At 38.9% G+C, this 22,284-nt stretch overlaps 1 protein-coding gene and 1 long non-coding RNA gene across 5 annotated transcripts; one reads left to right on the forward strand and one right to left on the reverse strand.

Moving 5' to 3' along the window:
- The first annotated feature begins 13 nt into the window (after positions 1–13).
- Positions 14–8,410, forward strand: LOC123502025. Its single transcript, XR_006673776.1, has 2 exons — positions 14–329; positions 7,267–8,410. It is a non-coding gene; the product is annotated as an uncharacterized LOC123502025 (long non-coding RNA).
- On the reverse strand, positions 776–21,241 carry LOC123502024 (REST corepressor 2-like). Of its 4 annotated transcripts, none has more exons than XM_045251177.1 (10): positions 20,957–21,241; positions 16,949–17,011; positions 16,500–16,574; positions 14,949–15,163; positions 14,066–14,179; positions 13,308–13,477; positions 11,631–11,748; positions 10,573–10,683; positions 9,969–10,107; positions 776–9,115 (listed from the first exon to the last, which is right to left on the reverse strand). In XM_045251177.1, the coding sequence occupies exons 1-10, from the start codon at positions 21,066–21,068 to the stop codon at positions 8,943–8,945; spliced, it is 1,290 nt and encodes a 429-aa protein (XP_045107112.1). In that variant the 5' UTR covers positions 21,069–21,241; the 3' UTR covers positions 776–8,942. The 4 variants fall into 4 exon arrangements, with proteins under 4 accessions (XP_045107112.1, XP_045107114.1, XP_045107111.1 ...); XM_045251179.1 differs by having other exon boundaries at positions 11,631–11,733; positions 20,957–21,240; XM_045251176.1 differs by having other exon boundaries at positions 16,491–16,574; positions 20,957–21,238.
- Between the last annotated feature and the right edge of the window lie 1,043 nt (positions 21,242–22,284).

Here is a 22,284-nt window from a genome sequence, read left to right on the forward strand (position 1 = left end):
ATGCACACTCACCGCGACACAGTCCTCGCGCCTCTCAGACCTACGACTCTCTCTCTCTTGTCTAAAAATGCTATTAAATGTTGCATATTGCAGAGTTGAAGGAAAACTAAACTAAATATTGTTAAATTGTGTCGCCTCGTAAATATATACTGTATTAAAAAGAAGCATTGAAAGGGAAAACTAAACTAAATACTGTGTTTCTCCTATGACCTCTAAAATATTGCTTAGAAAAATAATATTGAGGAGAAAACTAAACTAAATATTGTCATTCTCCAGAGCTGGCGGTTACAGAGAGAGAGAGAGAGAGAGAGAGAGAGAGAGAGAGAGAGGTGGTCTTTTCTCTTTCCGATCGTAATTCTGAGTGTGACATGACCCTTGAAAGTGAATTACAAGGGTCAGATGATAATGACACACCATCAGGAGGTTCATAAGGGACTAAATAAGGGTGTAAGGATGAATTTAAACCCCAACAAAATTAGAAGCGTCCGAAAAAAAATAAGTGCGGGGGAAGGGAAATCGTGTGGAGCCGGTAGTGGTGGCAAAAATAAATAAATAAATAAAAATAGATAAGTAAAATAAATAAAAATGAATGTCGGTGCGGGGGAAAGGAGATCGTAGAGTCAGTAGTGAGTGTATAAAAAAAATCAAATAAATATAAAAGAAAGAAAATAAATAAATATGAATGAGTGCAGGGGAAGGGAGATCGTGGAGTCTGTAGTGAAGGGGTTAAAAGATGAATGTATCTCAATAAAGTTAATAAATAAAACACCATATGTACTTTTCATGATTCCTTATTATGTAAATCTGTACAATACTTACTAGGAAATACTGTGACTATAAATTGGTGGACTTAAAAATTATAATTATGCAACAATGAGAGGCAAAGATTGAATGTATGCAAAAACACACACTAAAAATCCAATAATAATAATAATAATAATAATAATAATAATAATTGGTACTGTACTAACAAATGATGGAAAAAACATTGAAGGAAGGGGAAGGAGAGGAAAAGAAATGAAGGTGACAATTATGCATTAGTGAATACATTAGAAAAGTATAACAATGAAAATTCAATCACTGTATGCAATAACAGTTAAGGAGAGGATGCAGATCTGGAAAATGTACAAGAAAATACATACACAAGAATACACTAGTGAAAATTGATTGCAACTCTCTCTCTCTCTCTCTCTCTCTCCAATGTATCTATCCATTTTCTCTCTTTTTCTAGTGTTCTGATTTGCTATTCCTTTCCCTTTATCTGTATCTTTAAAAATTTTGTCTTTCAAGTGTATCCTTTTCCATTTCATTCAGTTCACGTGTCTTTCCTTTCCTTCTTTCTGCTGTTCAAAAATTTACATCCATTATTGACTCCTTTCATTTATGTGTCCAAAATTTTCTCTTCTAGCAAACACTTTTTTTTTTTAAAGTTCATTCCAGTTAAGCACACTTTACACAAGCTTCATATTATAACCTGCTTCACAATACACCATCTTACTGTCTTATCTCATCATACTAAGTCACCTGTCACTTCTCCAGTTTAGTACAATTCACATCATTCTGTCTTGTCTTATCTCATCTCTCACATCTATCTAGCTTTCCTTTTTTCAATTCCAGTTAACCACACGACACACAAGCATTATGTAACCTGCTTCACAACACACCATCTCACTTCACCAAACCAAATCACTGTCACTTCCATTCCCTCCTTGCTACAGTTCACATCACTCTTATCTTATCTCATCTTGCACATTAATTTTGCTTCATTCACCACAACACAAGCTTAGCACACCACCTCACACGCCTCATTATGTCATCTCATCTTCATACCAAACCTTCACTTCACTACACATAATTTGTATATATTATTGAGTTTTTGGTGTGGAATTCAATGCAAAATACACTGAAGAAAAGTACTGGAAAAATGCTGAATAAGTAGTAGTGTATCTTTTCGTTGGGCTCATTGAAGTACAGTTGATAATGACACATGCACACTCACACTCACTCACACACACACACAGTCAACTGCAAAAGAAAAGGAAAAGGGATAAAGAAAAGCCTCACCTAATATGACACATAGACAACCAACAACTTAAAAAAATAAATAAAAAGAAAGAAAGAAAAACTATACATAATTCATAAAAAAATTGTCACACTTCTGGAGATTGGCGGAACTGCATTTGATTGAACTTTCAACTGTATTGGACTGTATGAATGATTAACTGTAATCATCGGGCAACGCACAGGAACCTTGGTTGAAAATCCCAGAGGACAATGGCAGCTAAAAACACAACTGTGAGAACACCTGTAGTATAATATCGTGAAATCTGGACAAAGGTAACAAAAACCATTAATAAAAAGGCCTCCTTAGAAACCAGTCCCAAAACAGGACCACACGAGTTAGCCAAAAGAATGGTTTAAATGTCTTGACACCTCCCTCCCTCTTACATGAGTTCAGGTCATGGGTAAATGGAAATAGAGAAGCAGGTATGAAGTTCCAGAGTGTGCCAGAGAAAGGGATGAGTGATTGAGAGCACTAGTTAACTCTTCCATTGGAGAGATGGACAGAGTAGGGGTGAGAGGAAGAAGAAAGTGTAGGTGTGAGTGTTTGGGACCTGATAGATAGATAGGCAGGGAGTTCTAGAGTGTGCCAGAGAAAGGGATGAATGACTGAGAGCAGCAGTTAACTCTTCCATTGGAGAGATGGACAGAATAGGGGTGAGAGGAAGAAGAAAGTGTATGTGTGAGTGTCTGGGCCTGATAGATAGATAGACAGGGAGTTCTAGAGTGTGCCAGAGAAAGGGATGAGTGATTGAGAGTACTGGTTAACTCTTGCATTGGAGAGGTGGAGAGAATAAGGATGAGAGAAAGAAGAAAGTGTATGTGTGAGTGTCTGGGCCTAATAGATAGATAGACAGGGAGTTCTAGAGTGTACCAGAGAAAGGGATGAATGATTGAAAGTACCTGGCTGGTTAACTCTTTGCATTGGAGAGGTGGATTGGTGGCAGGTGTTAGTATTACAAAGGCACAGTGCTTGTATTGCAGCTCGCACCTCGTGATTAAGTGGTGTGTGTGTTCCCTATTATGCAGTGGTGGTGCGGGGCGAGGACAGCGACTGACAGATATACATACATGGGGTACATATATGACACACACAAGGTTACAGGTATTATACACTCCTAACGTTCTTTCCTTACTGAGCGCTTAGTGTCCATGTCCTGTACCTTTTACTGGCTGAGGATGTTGCATGTTTCTTTTGTTTTTCTAATGTATCTTTTCTATGTATTGCTTCTATTCTCTCAAGTCAGAGTTTGGAATGCCACATAAGCATATTCCTATAATTTTTTCTTTCATATACACAATTTAGATACAGTGTTTGATTTTTACGTTACTTGGTGTGTAAAATGTCAAGTAATAATTTGTAATATATATTCCTATCCGTCTTTCATTAGTCATTACTCTATCTGATACAGTACATGGCATTCAGTATACATGTATTCCTATTAAGATTTCTCATTCATAACTTTGCCTTCATATTATCCATTCAAGTACAGTTCAGTCCTTTCCATAAAAAAATATATCATTCAAATGCATTCCTATTGTATTTCGAACTCAAAACTCAAGCACATTCCTATATCGTCCTATTTACTACAAAGGACAAATTCACTTCCTTTCTTCATTGGTGCAAACTCAGATCTCTTACTACACATCATTAAGAGACAACAATAAGCTTCTCCCTCCTTATTCTGACCACTCCAGTGAAATTCAGTCTCATCTACACATCACAGTAAAGAAGCACATCTGTTCTTTCTTCCTCATTCTGACTACTCTAATGTAATCCAGTCTGGTCCACACAACACAGTAAAAAAGATGGATGTGACTTCAGTGGTTAACTTTTTCCTTCCTCCTTATTCCAATCACTCTTTCAGTCTCATTTCCACAACACACAGTAACAAGTGAGGTAACATTCTGACTTCTCTAATGTAATCCAGTCTGGTCCACACAACACAGTAATAGATATGGATGTGACTTCAGTGGTTAAACTTTTCCTTCTTCCTTATTATGATCACTCCATTCAGTCTCGTTTCCACAACAATGTAACAAAAGTGAGGTGACATCCCTGGCTTGGTAACACTGAAAGCTAACATGGTGCTTGCAGGAGAGAGTATACATGTTAAGACACTGACACCAAGATTCGTAGCAAGATTAGATAATGTTAAGTAACTGGAGGGATATTTTTTTGTCTATCCTAGTTTTGTTTTAATCTTTATATGGTGGCATGTGATGGTCTGTATTAGCCAAACTAGTAACATCTCCATCCATCCAAAAAGTCTTCAAGGTGATTGGAATAAATACCATTCCACACACACACACACATATACAAGCATACACAGACATACACATAGCTTTTCTCTAGCCATATTCCCTCTATCCTTCGTATCCTCAATTATTCCACCTTTCCAATTTATAAGTCGTGAGAAAGTAACACGCAAGATCTTCACCAGTTCATTTGGAAGAAAAAATTACCCTCTCTCTCTCTCTCCCTACTAATATCCTGTCTTTTGAATACCCTTTGTTTCCTACATCAGTGAATGACAAGGAGCAGAACCACAAAACTATCAACTGGTGAGAGTAACACCATCAATATTCCCACCAACATACAACCAACACCTGATAGTGAAATGGAAAGCAAGACATAGCATTACTTTAGTGAGGCAAACGTTTAGTGTCTGTTGGAACTAAATAGGTGAAGAGAGCCATGTAACTATTCCTTTTCACTGCAGGCTGACTGGGCTGGGAGGGCATGTGTGTGTGTGTGTGTGTGTGCCTATTTACCTAGTTGTAATTTTACAGGACCTGGGCTTTACCCTCGTGTGGCCAATTTTTCTTTAAAACTATGCATACTCATTGCTGACACTACTTCTTCACTCAAACTGTTCCAAGTCTCAACACATCTTTGCGGCAAACTATGTGTGTGTGTGTGTGTGTGTGTGTGTGTGTGTGTGTGTGTGTGTGTGGTGCTGTGTTTGGGTTACCACATACATGACTGCTGGCTGGATATACATAGATAAGGCTTTTGAATTGTGTGTGGTGAGTTACAGCAAGTTGCCTGTCTTTCCTGTCATTCTTTGTGCTTTTACTATGGCCACTTTTTTGCCAGCACTCAGCACTGTGAAAGATTATTTGCATCAACACAGAACGGAAATAAGAGAAATTAGTTTCGATTTTGCCTTTTAATGCTAGTGTGCTATTCAAGAGACTGTTGTACAAAGGTGCCTAGAAAGCCTAGAAGTCTAAAAAGTGAGTTAAAAACAAATACAGTACTGTGATAGGGTTGTGGGGAGCAATAACTGACTGACCCTATACATGACTGCATCCTTTCACTTACTCCCTCACTCCTGCAATCAAACATGTCCCTTTCTAAACTAACAAGCTCATGGGACACTTCAAGGCACATCAAGAACTCAATGCCACACACACCTTCCCTTCTATAAAGCCCTGCAACTTGGTCTTCATAAGAGGGAAAGGAAAAGATTGAATTTGTTATAGAATCCTGCCTGTCTTCCCAAAGTTAAGGACTGCTATATATTCACGTCACCCCTTCAGATAGGTAGATAATGATGGGTATATAGAAAGGGGCAATACCTGGACAAAGAGTGAATGAAGAAATTGATAGAGAGAGTTCTAACAGGCAAACTGAACAGGTTACACAAATTAAGCCAGTACAAATAACTTATGTAGTCCTTCCCATACCAGCAAATGAGCTAATCTTCACAGCATCCAGGGAGTGATGCAGACACACATGATAGACACTACACTCACCACACCGCAATGAAATGCCTCGATGTTTTGAGATGAAGGAACATTTGATAAGACAAGAACAAACACATGACTGGTAAGATTATGTAAAAGCATAAGAGAAATGGAACTGGAATAACTGAGATGAGAAAAAGAAAATGTGTGGCAAATTTTAGCTTGATAGAGGTGAGAATAAACAAAATTATTATATGAAAGTATGCAGGAAATAAACACTGAATGCATTGAGATGAGAGAGAAAACAAGACATGAAATACATAGTCAAAATTCCAATAATAAGGTGAATTTTCAAGACAAGAGTGAGGTTTTAAGTTCATTTCCTTTATCATACAATCACTCGATGTCTTAATCCTACACAGAAAAGAGAGAGAGTGAGGGAGGAAAAAAAAAATATATACACACAATTGTTTTTCAAGAATGAGAATTTCTAGACTGGAACAAAAACATCACCCACTAATACACATACAATCAACTGATACCTTAGACCAGAAGTAAAAGGGTACACACAATCAACTTTAAAAACTTCAAGAATGATCCACACTTGTCACTTAGCAATATGACAACCAGTGCTTATGATGTCCCACACAGGGAGAGAGAGAGGTACAATTCATCCTTCCCTTGACACACAAACTTAAAACAGGAATTCTTAAGGCTAAAACACACAGGACGAACCATCGCTACCAGGAAACGTGAGGAAGGGCAACATAATACTGGAGAACACAGGAAGGGTGAATGGCAGTAATGGCAATGTGTGTGACTGCGCTGGGACACAGACCAGTATACTTAAACGCTTTGCTCTCTCACCATCACTACTTTCCAAAGGTTTTAGTTGAAGATATTCATGTTTTTAAGGGTATTTTTATGGTTCCGGTGATGAACCAGCTAGATTTCTGGATTAATATATTATGTAGAAACTGTCTTGAAAACTTGGCTAGTTGTCTCTGTGGCCTTGGAAAACTGTCATGGTGAGAGGGAAAGGCATTTTTGGATACAGGCATAAGAACAGATGTGGGGGTGTTGGTGTGGGGGGTGTGTACGTACATGCAGCTTTGTACAGATGTGGAGTGCAGGTGTGAGAGGCAATGGTGATAAATGTACAAATGCGCAGGTGAAGGGGTGATGATGGCTTGCTTAGGGTGAGTGAACTTCATGAATCTGTTACAGCAAGTGTCTTAAATGTACATGTGAGTGAGTGACAGGCTGTGGGGATGCTACGGATGTGCTACGTTTAAGTATGGCAAAAATAAAAGTGAGCGTGTGTGCCTTATAAATATAGAGGTTTTTGATGCTAAAATGTACATATGTATGGGGGTGACACGTGACGCAATGTGGTCTGCGGGGATGTGAGTCGTAAAATCTGGCAAAAATACGAGTCTTATAAGTGTAATGGGATTTTTTTCACTTTTCTTACATTAATACTATTTTCTTCCTATATCCAATAATGTACAGAGAGAGAGAGAGAGAGAGAGAGAGAGAGAGAGAGAGAGAGAGAGAGAGAGAGAGAATTATGTCTTCTTTACTTAACCCACAATTGAGGTTTTGGATGTGCTATTTTACACACACACACACACACACACACACACACACACACACACACACACACACACACACACTGGTCCCCTCACAAACACTCATACCCTCTATAAGTCAAATGTCTTAATCTACATGGACAGTTCACCAGTTAACAAGATGGTGGAGGAAAACAATAAATACATCTATTGCTCTGTATATTAAGTCTGTAGTGTTAGATTGACTGACTTCTCTCTCCCTCCCTCTCTCTCTCTCAGTTACTGTCGTGCTCTGTATGTGTGTGAATATGTGTGTTATGGTGATGGATATAGTGAAGCCACTCATTGGTACCATAACTCCATCAATTTCAAATACTCTACCACTCACAGTAAATGATACAGAGATGCAACACCCTTAAAAATAAATAAAATAATGATAATAATAATAATACGTCACTACGGTCTATCATGGCAGAAAGGTCCACCCTCCATGGCTTATGACAGCAATCAATGGCAGCGGTGTGAAATGCAGAAAACGGGGAAAAACGGCGTCGTGCAGCGTTGCGTGTTGGCAGCGGCAGGACACAGTGAAGGGCTGCCTCACGTGCCACCGTTAAACATTAGGAACTCGTGCACCTCAGGCTATTGCTGCTGCTGCTGCTGCTGCTACTGTGCCTCGACATCTAGAGGTGATCAATTATTAGTGACAACCCCAGTGAAGATTCTAACCGTCACTGGGGTGTTTGTTAAGTGTGCTTGTTTCTGCTACACACTGAACGGTCTCACACGCAAACACATTTTTCAGGTGTTGGCTTAGTAACACTCCTCAGCATGCTAGTCTTGTGAAGGTTCAGTTATTAAGTGTTACTGTGACTCCCACAAAACTCTCTTCACCAGTGTTGCAGAGAATGTTTTCTAAAGTGAGTTAGTCACCCTGTAACACAGCATCTCGAGGAGGTGTCAGCTGGCCAACACTGGGCAGTATACGAGCAAAACTCCCTCAAAAATATGACTTTCTTGTGTGTGTGTGTGTGTGTGTGTGTGTGTGTGTGTGTGTGTGTGTGTGTGTGTGTGTGTGTGTGTGTGTGTGTGTGTGTGTATTCAAACAACACCATATTCTGAGTGTATTTTGTGTCAACTTTGCAATATCTGTAACAAGATTTGGGGTGAGTGTGTGAATCTTACCGCATGTCAAAGCTTGCAACCTTGACAGATCCACACAAACTCACAAAATATCAATTCAGCAACATGTACCAGTAATGCAACCTCTTGGAAACCTCAAAAATCACACACACAGAATCATGTCGGATATCAATATTTGCAACACACACCAATGGAACACACCAAGAGGCAACACCATTACTCTGGCATACACAGAAACACCAGAGATTCAACACCAGAGAGACAGGAACCTGGAGACCTTACAAACTGACTCAAGACTCCCAGGTTCCCGCAAGACAGTGGCATTGGAGATTGTAAGACTGCGAGAGCCACCAGTGCCGCCTAGAGAGCCCTAACAGTGGCACCCTTCAGAGGAACCACTTATTTAGACTCAGTTGTGGTGGTGGTAGTGGTGGTGGTGGTGGTGGGCGGCGGTGGTGGCTGCATGGGCTGGTGTCACTCGGCCTCACTGGTGCGAACTGGCCCATGCTCCTCCTCCCACTCCCGCAGTACGCCATCCAGGTTGTAACGTTTGCGGTAAGTCACGAAGAAGCTGCGCACGTGGTTTTCTGTCTTATTCCCCACGATCTCGGCAATGGCCTTGAAGTCTTTGCCGAAATACCTCACCGCTGGGGTAAGAAAAGGTCAGGTTAGTGTTAGGGTTAAGGTCAGGGTTAGGTTAGATTTCAATATACTTATCTGTCAATTCTGGATCATGGTTAGGTGAGAGTTAATGTTCTGTCTGGTTTCAGTACAGTTATTCTTCAATTCCAGGTGGACATGTGGATAAATGTAAAGGGTGTGTATAAGTCAGTGATTTGTCTGGTTTGAACACACATCATTTAGCTCTTGATAGTTGTGAAGGATCAGGTTTGGGTGAGTAAATGTTTGGATTTTGTCTAGTTTGAGCACACTAATCCTTCAATTCGAGATGGATAAATGTAAATAGGTAAAGATAATATGTAACAATAATAACAACAATACATGGTTTATATACTATTTACTTATTCTTCAATTTTGGATAGATAGATGGATAAATGCAAAGATATAAAGATAATCACAGACAATAATAATAAATGGTTTACTAGTGTGTGTGTGTGTGTGTGTGTGTGTGTGTGTGTGTGTGTGTGTGTGTGTGTGTGTGTGTGTGTGTGTGTTTCACTGTTTGATCTGCTGCAGTCTCTGACGAGACAGCCAGACGTTACCCTACGGAGCGAGCTCAAAGCTCATTATTTCCGATCTTCGGATAGGCCTGAGACCAGGCACACACCACACACCGGGACAACAAGGTCACAGCTCCTCGATTTACATCCCGTACCTACTCACTGCTAGGTGAACAGGGCTACGTGAAAGGAGACACACCCAAATATCTCCACCCGGCCGGGGAATCGAACCCAGGTCCTCTGGCTTGTGAAGTCAGCGCTCTAACCACTGAGCTACCGAGCGTGTGTGTGTGTGTGTGTGTGTGTGTGAAATACTAACCCTGAACAGCCAGAAGCAGCTCCTCTTGTGACCACTTAGCCTTGGGTGGGCCGGCCTGGGGTGGCGGCCTGAAGGTGGTGATGCCGTCCTCAGCTATTTTGCTGCGCTGGCTGCTGATCTGAGCCTTGTTGATCTGCACCTGTGAGTCACCGAGGGGAGAGAGTGTCAGTCAGCGAGGGAGAGGGAGAGGGAGAGAGAGAGAGAGAGAGAGAGAGAGAGAGAGAGAGAGAGAGAGAGAGAGAGAGAGAGAGAGAGAGAGAGAGGACTTTTGAATCACCACTGCACTAAATGTCACTCTTTGTTTTCTTTTTTTATGTAAGAGGGTTAATGATTGAGTACTGGTTAACTCTTGCATTGGGGAGATGGACAGAATAGAGTTGAGTAGGAAGAAAGTGTATGTGTGAATGTCTGGGCCTGATAGATAGATAGACAGGGAGTTCCAGAGTATACCAGAGAAAGGGGTGAATGATTGAGAGTACTAGTTAACTCTTGCTTTGGTGAGATGGACAGAATAGGGTTGAGAAAGAAGAATGTCACCACCTCTTCACTTAAGCTATTCTAGAGGCCAATGTTTTGATACAGGACATAATTTTGTGTGGCTGACCTGGCGTTTGAGAGCAATGACCTCATTTTCCATGTGTCGGAGCAGCTGTTGGCCTGGGGTGGGGGCGCCGGGGGGGCCAGGAGGACCCGAGGAGATCATGGCCATCAAATCCTGTAAGAGAAGGAGGAGGAGGAAAAGGAGAAGGAGAGGGAGAAAGAGGAAGTGAGTTGAGAATGTATGCTTGTCTGACTGTTATATCTAAGACTAGCCAGTATCATCCTATCCTAGCATGTTTCTTAGCCTTTCTGTTACCTTCAGCTAAAACTCCTTGGAAAATAACAATACACATGGCAAGGCTGCATCTCTGCAAAAGGTGGGCAGGCAAGATAAGTCACACCACACTGACACTCACAATCCTTCACCCAACTCCCTCAGTCATGATGGGGGAGAGAAAAGTACCCTTGTGTTTACTGAGCAGGGATGAGCCACACAGCTTGGACAGTTTGGCATAAAATGAGGCTCTTTCATAGTTGGTACCTCCCCTATCACTCCTACCACACCTTGCCACACTGATAATTGGTAAGGTGTCTATGTTGCAGGTTGTATGTTATTCCTCATACACTCAGCTGTTTATTTGCTTCTGTCATACACAACTATTCTGCTACATATAAATCAACAAATATCTTGCACACAATCATTCTACTGCCCATAAATAAATGTTCGGACAAAATCATCCAACAATACAATAAGAAACAAACATCTTACATACAGTTGACCTATGACACATAAATAAACAAACATTTCACACACACTCATCCTGACACACAAATAAAAATAACTAAAAAATAATGCAGTATGGAAGTAAACAAACATTTCACACATATACACACAAACATCCTACCATCCCATAAACAAATAAAACCTGACCCATTGTGAAAATAAATAAATAATTCATACACACACACACACACACAATCATCTTGCAACCCGTTAACAAAATAAAACTAAATCAAAATAGCTCAGTGTAAAAATAAACAAACATTTCTCACACACACACACACACACACTCATCCTATAACAGAGAACCTAACCTAACCTAACGTAGTGTGGGGGCTCACCTCATGATTGATATGCATGCCTCGTGGGGGTCGCCGCTTGTGTTTGATGAGCTGCTTGTCGCGCTTCATTGGGCCCACTGTCGGACGCAGGGTTCCCATCTTTCTGTGGAATCCCAGTCTATGCACTTCAGAATATGACTGCTTGTGGTGAGGTGCTGGCATGCAAACACAGCACAGACATGGCTGGCAGGTCAATGATGCTGTGCTCTCCTCCTTTAAGTTGTGCTTCTCTTTAGTCTTTGGTCTAATCTGCTGACACTCTGACTCATGTTGTGCAGGGAGTGTGTCAGCAGGGCAGGACTTTTGTATTTTATTTATTTTTTATTTTTCTTATGTCAGAGGAAAAATCTGGCCAAAGGCTTAAACAAAAAGGCCAAATGAGATGCCAGTCCCTGAGCAGGTGTGAGTTAGTTAGCCAAAAGAATGGGATGTCTTAAAACCTCCCTCCTTCTTAAATGAGTTCAAGTCAAAAGCAGGCAGAGAGTTCCAGGGTGTACCAGAGTGAAGCACACAACAGCAGTGAGCACAGCAGACTGACTAACTCCTGCCATGACTATACAGATGTACACAAGCAGCATAGGCATTTACAGGATATACAACCTTATACATATAGAAAATAAACACATGTACATATAGAAAATAAGATTATACATAAAATTATTTGAATACAAATCATATTTCTTTCCTATATACATTTTTCAATAAAAGATCCTATATCAAGCCTGGCAAGCATGTCCTCATTTACAACAGAATCCTAATAAAATGAAAATAAATGCAGAATCAAGAACCCATAAAATATTCCTTTTTATGCCAACAATTTCAATATGAGAAGGAAGCAAAACAGTGACCAATGAAAATGTCCTCTTACCACTTAAACTACAATGAAGAATGACAAATGTAAAACCAACAATCTTCTAAAAACAGTCTTTTGTTTTTTTATATAAGAGGGGCCAAGGGCAACATATAATAATAATAATAATAATAATAATAATAATAATAATAAAAAAAAAAAAAAAAAAAAAAACACTTGGTTGCCAATCTGTTTGCAGTTTCAAAAAAGAAAATAAATAAATTAAATAAAAAAATAAATAAATAAAAATAAAATAAAATAAATGTCTTGAAACTTCCCTCTTAATTGAAGTAAAGTCATAAGTGTATGGCAGGAACATGTGTTTGGTGGTGCAAGCTCCGGCGTGTAAACACAAACAATAATTAACCAATGACAGCACAAAAAATACATAAATAAATAAGAAAAAAATAAAATAAATAAATAAATAAATAAACAAATAAATAAATAAATAAATACATATATATAAATAAAAATGTAAACAAACAATGAAAAAAAATAACTAAAACAGAAAAAAAAATTTATGCAAACTAAATGACAAAAAAGAAAAATAAATAAATAAATAAAAAATAAATAAATAGAAAAAATGAAAATAAAAAATAAAATAATGAAAAAAAAATATATATATAAATAAATATAAACAACCTGACCTAACCAAACTTCTACAAAAACAAAAAGCATCCAATTTAGCCCATAAATTCCCTAAAAAAGAGAGAGAGAGAGAGAGAGAGAGAGAGAGAGAGAGAGAGAGAGAGAGAGAGAGAGAGAGAGAGAGAGAGAGAGAGAGAGAGAGAGAGAGAGATATGGGGTGGTAGGCAATGAACACTTACTTCCAGTGGTTGTAGCAGGTGAGACACTGCAGGCCCTTGGGTGACTCGTTCAGCATGGAGGCCGGGATGGTGCAGTTGGAGCAAGTCTTGGATTCTTCCCCGCCCTTCCCCTCCTCATCCTCCTCTGACCGATCCCCACTGCTGTCACCCACCACGCCCTCAGAAATTTGCTGGAGAAAGAAGTCTGTAGTTTGTCTTGTGGAGTGAGAGGAGAAAAGTCTTATTTGTTGTATATATTTGAAGAGAATCCATTTTTTCTTTCAACTTTTCTTTTCTGATTGTCTTGACGGGTGAGTGACAGGAAAATTCTTATTTGTTGTTTTACTGAAGAAAACAAATATGTATGTGTTTTTTTTTTTTACTTTTCACTCTTGAGGTTTTATTGAAATGGAGATTTTTTTTTTTCTATCTTTTTTCTTTAATTTCTTCTTTCTTTACTTTTCTATCTTTCTCATTTGCTTATTCGCTGGTTTAATTCTTCTTTCCTTCCTTCCACTTTCCTAAATTCAACTTTCTCCATTTTGTTACACACATTGACAGAGAGAGAAGAGAGAGAGAGAGAGAGAGAGAGAGAGAGAGAGAGAGAGAGAGAGAGAGAGAGAGAGAGAGAGAGAGAGAGAGAGAGAAAGAAAGAGAAAGAGAAAGAGAAACAAAAACCACACCACCTTCCTAAATAAAACACAACAAAAGAACTCTAACAAAACACACACACACACAAAACAAAGCTACGCACATGACAGTGAATATTGAGTACACACCTGCAGTTTGGCGGTGTGTTTGCGGGCGTGGCGGTCAATGAGGGAGCTGCGTTGACGAGTTTTTTTCCAAAGGTAATAGTACTTGACCAGCTGTGCGATGGTCTTGTCTGGCAACTGCAGGGAAGAAGAAGAAGAAGAAGAAGAGGAGGAGGAGGAGGAGGAGGAGGAGGAGGAGGAGGAGGAGGAGGAGGAGGAGGAGGAGGAGGAGGAGGAGGAGGAGGAGGAGGAGGAGGAGGAGGAGGTCGAGAGTTTATTAGTGAAAAGAGAAATTGTAACTAGTTTTTTTGTGGGCTTATATGTAAGAATGTTTTTTTTATAAGTTTTTATGTAAGTATTTAGCTTTTTGTTATTGTTGTGTAAGAATTAGTTTTTTTTTTCGTTTTTCTGTTTTTTTATGTTTCCTATGCGAGAATTTAGTTTTTTGTTGTTATTGTGTGTAATTCATTTGTTTTTTCTTTGTTTTTCAATGTAAGAATTTCCATTTTTCCTATTTATTTTTGCAGTTTTGTAAGATTTTCTTTGCATTTATTGTGTAGGAATTTATTTAGTTTTTGCTGTTTTTTTGTATGTAAGATTTTTTTTTTTTTTTTTGGGCAGGTTTCTGTAAGTAAGAATGAGTCTCTTAGTAGCTTTCCATATATAGAAAATAAAAAAATAAAATAAATAAACACCATGCAGCCCCCCTACCCCACATCACCACAAAAAATTTAATAAAAATAAATAAATAAAATAAAAGAAAAGAAAGAAACAAGCAGCCCTTTCCCCCACCAAAAAAAAAAAAAAAAAAATTCCAGGCAGCCCCCAAAATAATAATAATAATAATAATAATAATAATAATAATAATAATAATAATAATAATAATAATAATCCCAGATAGCCGTACCATTTGGCGAATACGATGAAAACTCTTGCCATGGAACTGGAATGCCTGCTCGAACAGAACCTTGTCCTCGGTGGTCCACTCGTCAGGGAAGGGGGTGAAGTTAGCCAGGTCTGCCGTAGCCTTTTCCAGGTCGTGTCGGTGCCAGAACAGCATCCCGAGGGCCTGCTCAGCGTTGTAGCCGTATTTGTCCTTGGCCAACCAGATGTACTGCTCAACTGGTGGTGGTGGTGGTGGTGGTGGTGGTGGTGGTGGTGGTGGTAGAGGTGAGAATGTTACTGAGTGGTCTTAGAAAACAATGATCTCAATACAGTGATACAGGTGTTGTGCTCTGTGTGTGTGTGTGTGTGTGTGTGTGTGTGTGTGTGTGTGTGTGTGTGTTAATTTCAAGTACTTTTTCTCTTCCTTCCTTTTCTCTCTTTCTCAATCCCTAATCTTCTGTGTCTGTGTGTGTGTGTGTGTGTGTGTGTGTGTGTGTGTGTGTGTGTGTGTGTGTGTGTGTGTGTGTGTGTGTGTGTGTGTGTTCATGAGGACTCTTTCTATTGTTTGCTGTATTTTATTTCAAGTTCTTTTCTCTTCCTACTCTCTCTCTCTCTTTCTCATGCTACTTTCTTGATAAACTTATACTGTTAGACCGAGAATTATGATCCTCTTTTGATGGCATGGATGTGTTCTGATCTCTCTCTCTCGTAACATCATCTCAAGACTACCAAACCAATTCTAATCTGCTACATCCTCACATCAACATTACCTAACCTAACCTAACATTAGCATCACCTCACCTCAACACCACATACACAAACCAAACTCAGCATCACCTCACCTCATCATCCATGCTTTGCTCTCCCACCATCACTAATTTCCATAGGCTCCAGTTGAAGATACTCACGTCATTGACACCTTCTGTACCAGGATGCACTTTCATATTTATTCTGCTTACTATTTGGTGATTTTATACAGCTTCAGAAACTTATGTTGGGGTTGAAATAGTGAAGACTCTGGCCATTAATCTTCTGACCTCCATAGACCCTTCCTAGTGTTAATGAAATCGTCTAATCGTACTCAAAACTCAAGGTAACAATGCGTCCTAGTTCTGAAGGAGTTTAGGGTATTTTTATGGTTCTACTGATGGACTGGCAAGATTTCTAGATTATTATAAGGAAAAGCTCTCTTGAAAACAAAGGTAGTCTTCTCTGTGGCCCTGGAAAACTGTCATGGTGAGCGAACAAGGGGTTTTCGAACATGGGCACAAACCTCACCTCATCCAATCACCACCTAACACACACCAAAACTGACACATACCTCAATGTAACGCATGGAATATGTATCACTATATTGAACAAGAATGAATAAACTCCATCCTTGTGAAAAAAAGGAAAGGGAAGAAGCAAGCTTTAGTAAACACAGAGGACATTGATCTGCGTATATGACAAGAGGCCAGGAGGGTCAATCAAGCAATACAAGGCCTTTCAGTGGGTTAATATATAAGCATGACAGTATTTCACATATAGCAGCAGTACAGAAAACGTCAGCGGTTAAACCTACAATACTCACGGCTTTCTTCATTCAGCTCAAACTTCGGGGCCCACACCAGCAGCGCCCTCTCTGGACACTGCTCTGGCCGCCGCTCTACGGGTACAGAAAATTGAGGTTAGGTTAGGTCAGGTTAGATTAGAAAACACTAAGCTTTCTTCTACCATCTATACCAGTTATCCTCTACAACTTAAACACACACCACATTCCCCTCTACCACTGAAAGCACACACCAATCTCCCCTCACCATCCCTAAAACACACCCATTCCCCTAATCACCTTTAAACACACCAACTTCCTCTCACCACTTTTAAACACACCAATATCTCCTTACCATCCCTAGACACACACCAATCTCCCCTCACCACCTCTAAACACACACCAATCTCCCATCACCACTCTCAACACACACTAAGCTTCCACTACCTCAAACACCACCTCCTCCTCCCCTCGCCACCCCCAAGTCTTACCATTAGAGGGGAGTAAAGGGGGAATTTCTGCCTGGTACGCCTTCCCCACTCGCATACCACTGTCTGTAAGGGAGATAAGACTGTCAGTAAAGCCAAACTTGACTGTTTTATTTGTTTACATTCTAGCAAAATGTTTTGGTGAGTGTGATGACTGGATGTGTTGCTATTTGTTGTTCTTGTGTTTGTTTGAGTTTTTTTTAAAGTAAAGAATTGGAAAGAGGAGTAAAAATTATTAAATGAAATAAATAAATAAATAAAATATACTACTGTTTCTGCGTTAATTGAATATGTATTGCTGTTTGTTGTTATTTTTGTTTTTGTTTGAGTTTTTTTATGTAAGGAATTGGGAAGAGTGACAAATAAAAAAAAAATAAATAAAAAAAATGAAAAATGCCTCACTGAGATTTGGCAGCAACTCTCTCTCGACTAGAAATGTTTGGAGTGTTGACTGAATAAGTGTGGCAATGTCTTTATTTCTTTATTTTGTTTAGCTTTTTTTATGTCAGAAATCAGCAAAAGGTGACACAAATTAAATAAAAAAACGCCTCACTAAGATTTAACAGCAACTCTCTCTCAGCCATAAGTGTTGTGAATGTGATGACTGAATAAATATAGCAATTTCTTTATTTTGTGTAGCTTTTTGATGGCAGAAAACGGTAAAAGGTAACAAAAAAATAATTAAAAGAAAAAATGCCACAAAGACTTGACAGCAACACTCTCAACAATAAGTATAGCCATTTCTTTTTTTATTTTTATTATTTCTTTATTTAAACTGGCACATTGGCACATAATACTTTACTAATGCCACACCTTGGAGATACAATTGTGTTCTCTGTTCAATATGGATTAAAAAAACATTACAAAAAGCCTTAAACATCGCTGGTTATGTAACTAGTCTGCTGAATAGGAAGTAAATTAAAATATATACGTATAATAAATAAAAATAAAGGTTTAAGCATCAAAAAAACATCTCACTAAACGGACTTCTGTGTTGAATTAAAATAAGGTAAAATAATAAAATAAGTAGAAAGTTCAACATGCCACAAAAAAAAAAAAAAGATCAATAAAGGTAAAGGTTTCAACACCTCAAAGTCTCGTCCACCTGTCTCCTCTCTTGAATTGAAATCAAATAAAGAAAATAAAGCAATAAAGAATAAATAAAGGCAAAAAAAAAAAAAAAAAAAAAAAAAAATCAATCCCCAATCTGTCACTCTGTTCTGTAAAAATAAAATGAATATGTGAACAATAGAAGTAAAAAATCTAAATGTTGCTGCAAAATAATCTCACCAACTCATCTCTTCTGTTAAATGAAAATAAAATGAAAAAAAAAAAAAAATAAATAAATAATAATAAATAGAAGCTAAAATGTTGACTTTGCAGAATAAATAAAACAAAAATAAAATAAATAGTAAACAGAAACAATAATTTAAATGTCACTGTGTTTGTAACGGCAAAACAGAAACAAAACACAAGAGTAATAAGGAAAGGTAAAGAATGAAATGTCTCTGGGCTTATGACAAAAAAAAAAAAAATAAATAAATAAATAAATAAATAAATAAAAAAGAAGTAAAACAATATAATAAATAGAAGTAAATATTTAAACATCACTGGGTCCGAAACTGCACATAAAAATAAATAAATAAATAAATAAATAAATAAAAATGAAAAATAAAACAAATAATAGCAGCAAAATTCAAACACTGCTTCGTTCATACATGGAAAATAGAAAATGAAATAAAATAATTAGCAAAAATGAAGAATTAAACACAGCAAAAGGTCTGGCCTGAACATTTCCTCTTAACTAATAATAAAATAAATAGAAGCAAGAATTTAAACACTGCTGGCTTCGTGACTAAATAAAAAAAAAAAATAATAATAAATAAATAAATAATAATAAAGAAATAAATAGAAGATTCGAACATAGACTCAAAATAGATGGAAATAAATTAACACAAGCACTCTGGTCAATGGCATCCACACATGCAGGGAAGGAGGAAACAAAGGGAAACAGGGAAAAAGGGGATACAAATGGAAAAAAAAGATAAATGATGGGGAAAAAAGGAGAAATGACAGGAAAAAAAAGGTAAAATAGGAAAAAAATGGAGACAACAGAAATAAAAGGGGAAAAACTGAAAAAAGGGGAAAATTACAGAAAAAAGGGAATAGAATAAAATGAAAACAGGAAATGACAGGAAAAAAGGGGAAAAACAATAGAAAAAGGGGAAACCAACAGAAAAAAAAGGAGAAAAATAGGGAAAACAAAGAAAAGGGAAAAAAAGAAAAGGAAAACAAACAAAATATGGAAAAACAACAGAAAAAGGAAACCAACAGAAAAAAAGAACAGAAAAAGGAAAAACAGAAAATGGGAAAACAAAGAGGAAAACAACATGAAATAAGGGGAAAAAAACAACATGAAAAAAGGGGAAAACAATAGAAAAAGGGGAAAAACAGAAAAAAGGAAAAACAAAAAAAAAAAAAAAGGAAAAACTGGAAAAAAAAGGAAAACAACAGCTCCAGGCATGCAGGGATGGGGAAAAAAAGGGGACATGACAGGTAGACAGATAAACAACACCTAACACTGAAACACACCCCAGGACACACCCCGGTGCTGGCCTGCGCTGGAGGACGGTGGCTGGGGGGGGGCACAGAGCACAAACCACCCTTAACCCTTTCAGTACCGAGATTTATTTTTACTCAACTGACATCATGAAGGGTCTATGTAGGTCAGGAAATTAACCCCTTCAGTAATATGATGTGTTTTCATATTTGGTGATTTTATACAGCTTCGGAAACTCATGTGGGGGATTAAAATAGTGAAGACTGTGGCCAATTAATCTTCTGACCTCCATAGACCCTTGCTAATGCCAATAAAATGATCTAATGGTACATAAATTTCAAGGTAAAAGTGTGTCCCAGTATTGCAGGGGTTAATGGCCACAGTCTTTACTATTTCAGTCCCCCCAACATAAGTTTCTGAAGCTGTATCAAATCACCAGACAGTAAGCAGAATGAACATGGAAATGCATCATGGTACTGAAGGAGTTAAATTCTCTAGCTTTTTCTTAAAAAAAAAATAATAATAAATAAATAAAAAAAAAATTGCTTAATTAATCTTGGAAACACTGAAAAATACTCTAAAACCTCAGTAAATGGATATTCTCACCCATAACCTAACCTAACAACACCCTAAAGAAAACTAATATACTACTTCTATTAACCCCAGAGCAAACATAACACTCTCTTCACCCCAGTTAACTCCCAAGATTAGCGCTCACACCCCACAACACCCCAAAGAAAATGAATATATTGCTTTTAATAACCCCAGGGGATGCATAACACTTTTATCACCCCAGTACACCCCCAAGACTATTATCCCATTATATTTGTCCGTCCTTTGGCTAACTATCTGCTCTGTAAGGGGACTGGCGACTCAGTGGGCCTTTTTTCTTTAACTTTTTATTGTTCTTGGCCAGTCTTCCCCTCTTACTTCAACAAAAGGCCCCCCGGAACACCTCAGGGTAAGCATTTACACTATCTGCATCACCCCAGTACACCCCATAGAAAAAGAATATTACTTTTATACTTTTATTAACCCCAAGGGGAAACATAACACTCTCATCACCCCAGTACACCCCAAGACCAGTATCCACACCCCAGGGGAACGTAACTCTCCGCATCACCCCAGTACACCCCAGAAAAAAATTAATATACTACTTTTATTAACCCAAGGGGAATATCTAACCCTCTCCATCACCCAGTACACCCCAGGACTAGCACCCACACCCCACACTCCCCAGAACACCCCAGGGGAAACATAACTCTCATCACCCCAGTACACCCCAGAGAACACGAATATACTACTTCTATTAACCCCAGGGAAATATCTAACCCTCTCTCCATCACCCCAGGACTAGCACCCACACCCCAGAGGCCCCAGAACCCCCCAGGGAAGGCCAGCACACGGGGGGGCGGGGGTGGAGAACATGAAGCTGGTGGTGTTGAGTTCACCTCCATCCTTCTGGCGTCCCTCACACTGACTGGAGACGTGGCCGTTGCTGGGGGCGCCTCCTTTCTTGTCCTCCTTGCTCTCCCCGCTGCTCCTGTTGCTTGCCGTCACCATTGCGAGGAGTGGTGATGCTTTCCTGGTGACTGGTGAGGGCGTGGAGGCTTGGGGTGCGTGGTGAGGGTGAGATGAGTGACGGGCAGGGAGATGCAGCCGTACTCTTCTCTGCCTCACCTCACTCTGCTGGTAAACACTCGCCTCACATGCACTCACTCCACCGTACCGCCCCCACACCACCCTCTATTTTTTGCCTTATTTCTCACATTTATCTAGTCTATTTCTTGCTTTGGATCCCATACATAGGTAGATCTGTGGTTCTTACTTCTGTACAGGGTCAGGAAATGGTAGGATATGTGGAAATAAATGGTATAAAAGGAAATATGTGGCGTTTTCCTTCCTGGGACTCAGTACGTGGGATATGTCGCACAGCAGACGATGGTTTAGGGTTAGAGATGGAAAGGGATGAATTCACACCTTACTCTCCTTATTTCCTTCATTTTTCTTGAGTTTCATGGATGTAGAGCTCACCCAGATCCCCAAATTAACCGGGGTTGTGGTATATATGGCTAAAACTTATTGATAAAAGTGACACTGTCTGGGGTGTCTATCTAGCCTCATATCTAGGTTTTATGGGTCAATTCTTAGACATCTTTGTTAATAACTTAAAAACTGTTACTCATATATGTTAAAAGACACCAAAATAAAGCTTAGTAAAATAAAAAACAAGTATTTGGGCCAAAGTAGGTAAGTACGGTACTCATGGTAGACCGCTATTGAAACAAACACCTCACAGCATCACGGGAGAAAAAAGCAATAAAACCAAACTATGCCTCCATATAACCACAGCATGTAGTGTATGAGCTGACTATTATAATATGCTATGGTAGGGATAGGCAGGGAGAGTGTGTGAGATAAAAGGGACGTCATCTCAGCCTTGCCTCTGGAGACGTGAGATCAGCTGAGTCTTGTGAAGATCCTGCCGCGTGTGGTTCAAATGACTTTTATTGAATATGCCTCCTTTCAAGATACTACGCCTGTTTTCTTCCCTCCTAAACCCTTTTAAGTGTTATTTTGTTAGGTTTGGTATATTGTTAGGGGTATTATGTGCTGAGAATCGGTTTTATTATCTATGATGTAACACGTGGGTGGGCGTGACTGACTGACTAACTAATGCTTGTCTAACTAACTGAATGAATGACTGACTGATTGGCTGACTGACTGAATGATTGATTGGGTTCTGACTGGCTGGCTGGATGACTTAATGATTGACTGA

This window comes from Portunus trituberculatus, chromosome 10, assembly GCF_017591435.1.
Source record: "Portunus trituberculatus isolate SZX2019 chromosome 10, ASM1759143v1, whole genome shotgun sequence".
In the NCBI taxonomy this organism is placed as follows: domain Eukaryota; kingdom Metazoa; phylum Arthropoda; class Malacostraca; order Decapoda; family Portunidae; genus Portunus; species Portunus trituberculatus.

Excerpts from the sequence above, each read along its gene's own strand:
- LOC123502024 (XM_045251176.1), bottom strand. The coding sequence starts at position 21,068 with ATGGTGACGGCAAGCAACAGGAGCAGCGGGGAGAGCAAGGAGGACAAG. Across the intron at positions 11,749-13,307 it reads ACCTGCTACAACCACTGGAA|ACTGGGATTCCACAGAAAGA; the intron begins GTAAGTGTTCAT and ends TGAAGTGCATAG. Across the intron at positions 10,108-10,572 it reads TCATTGCTCTCAAACGCCAG|GTGCAGATCAACAAGGCTCA; the intron begins GTCAGCCACACA and ends GGTGACTCACAG.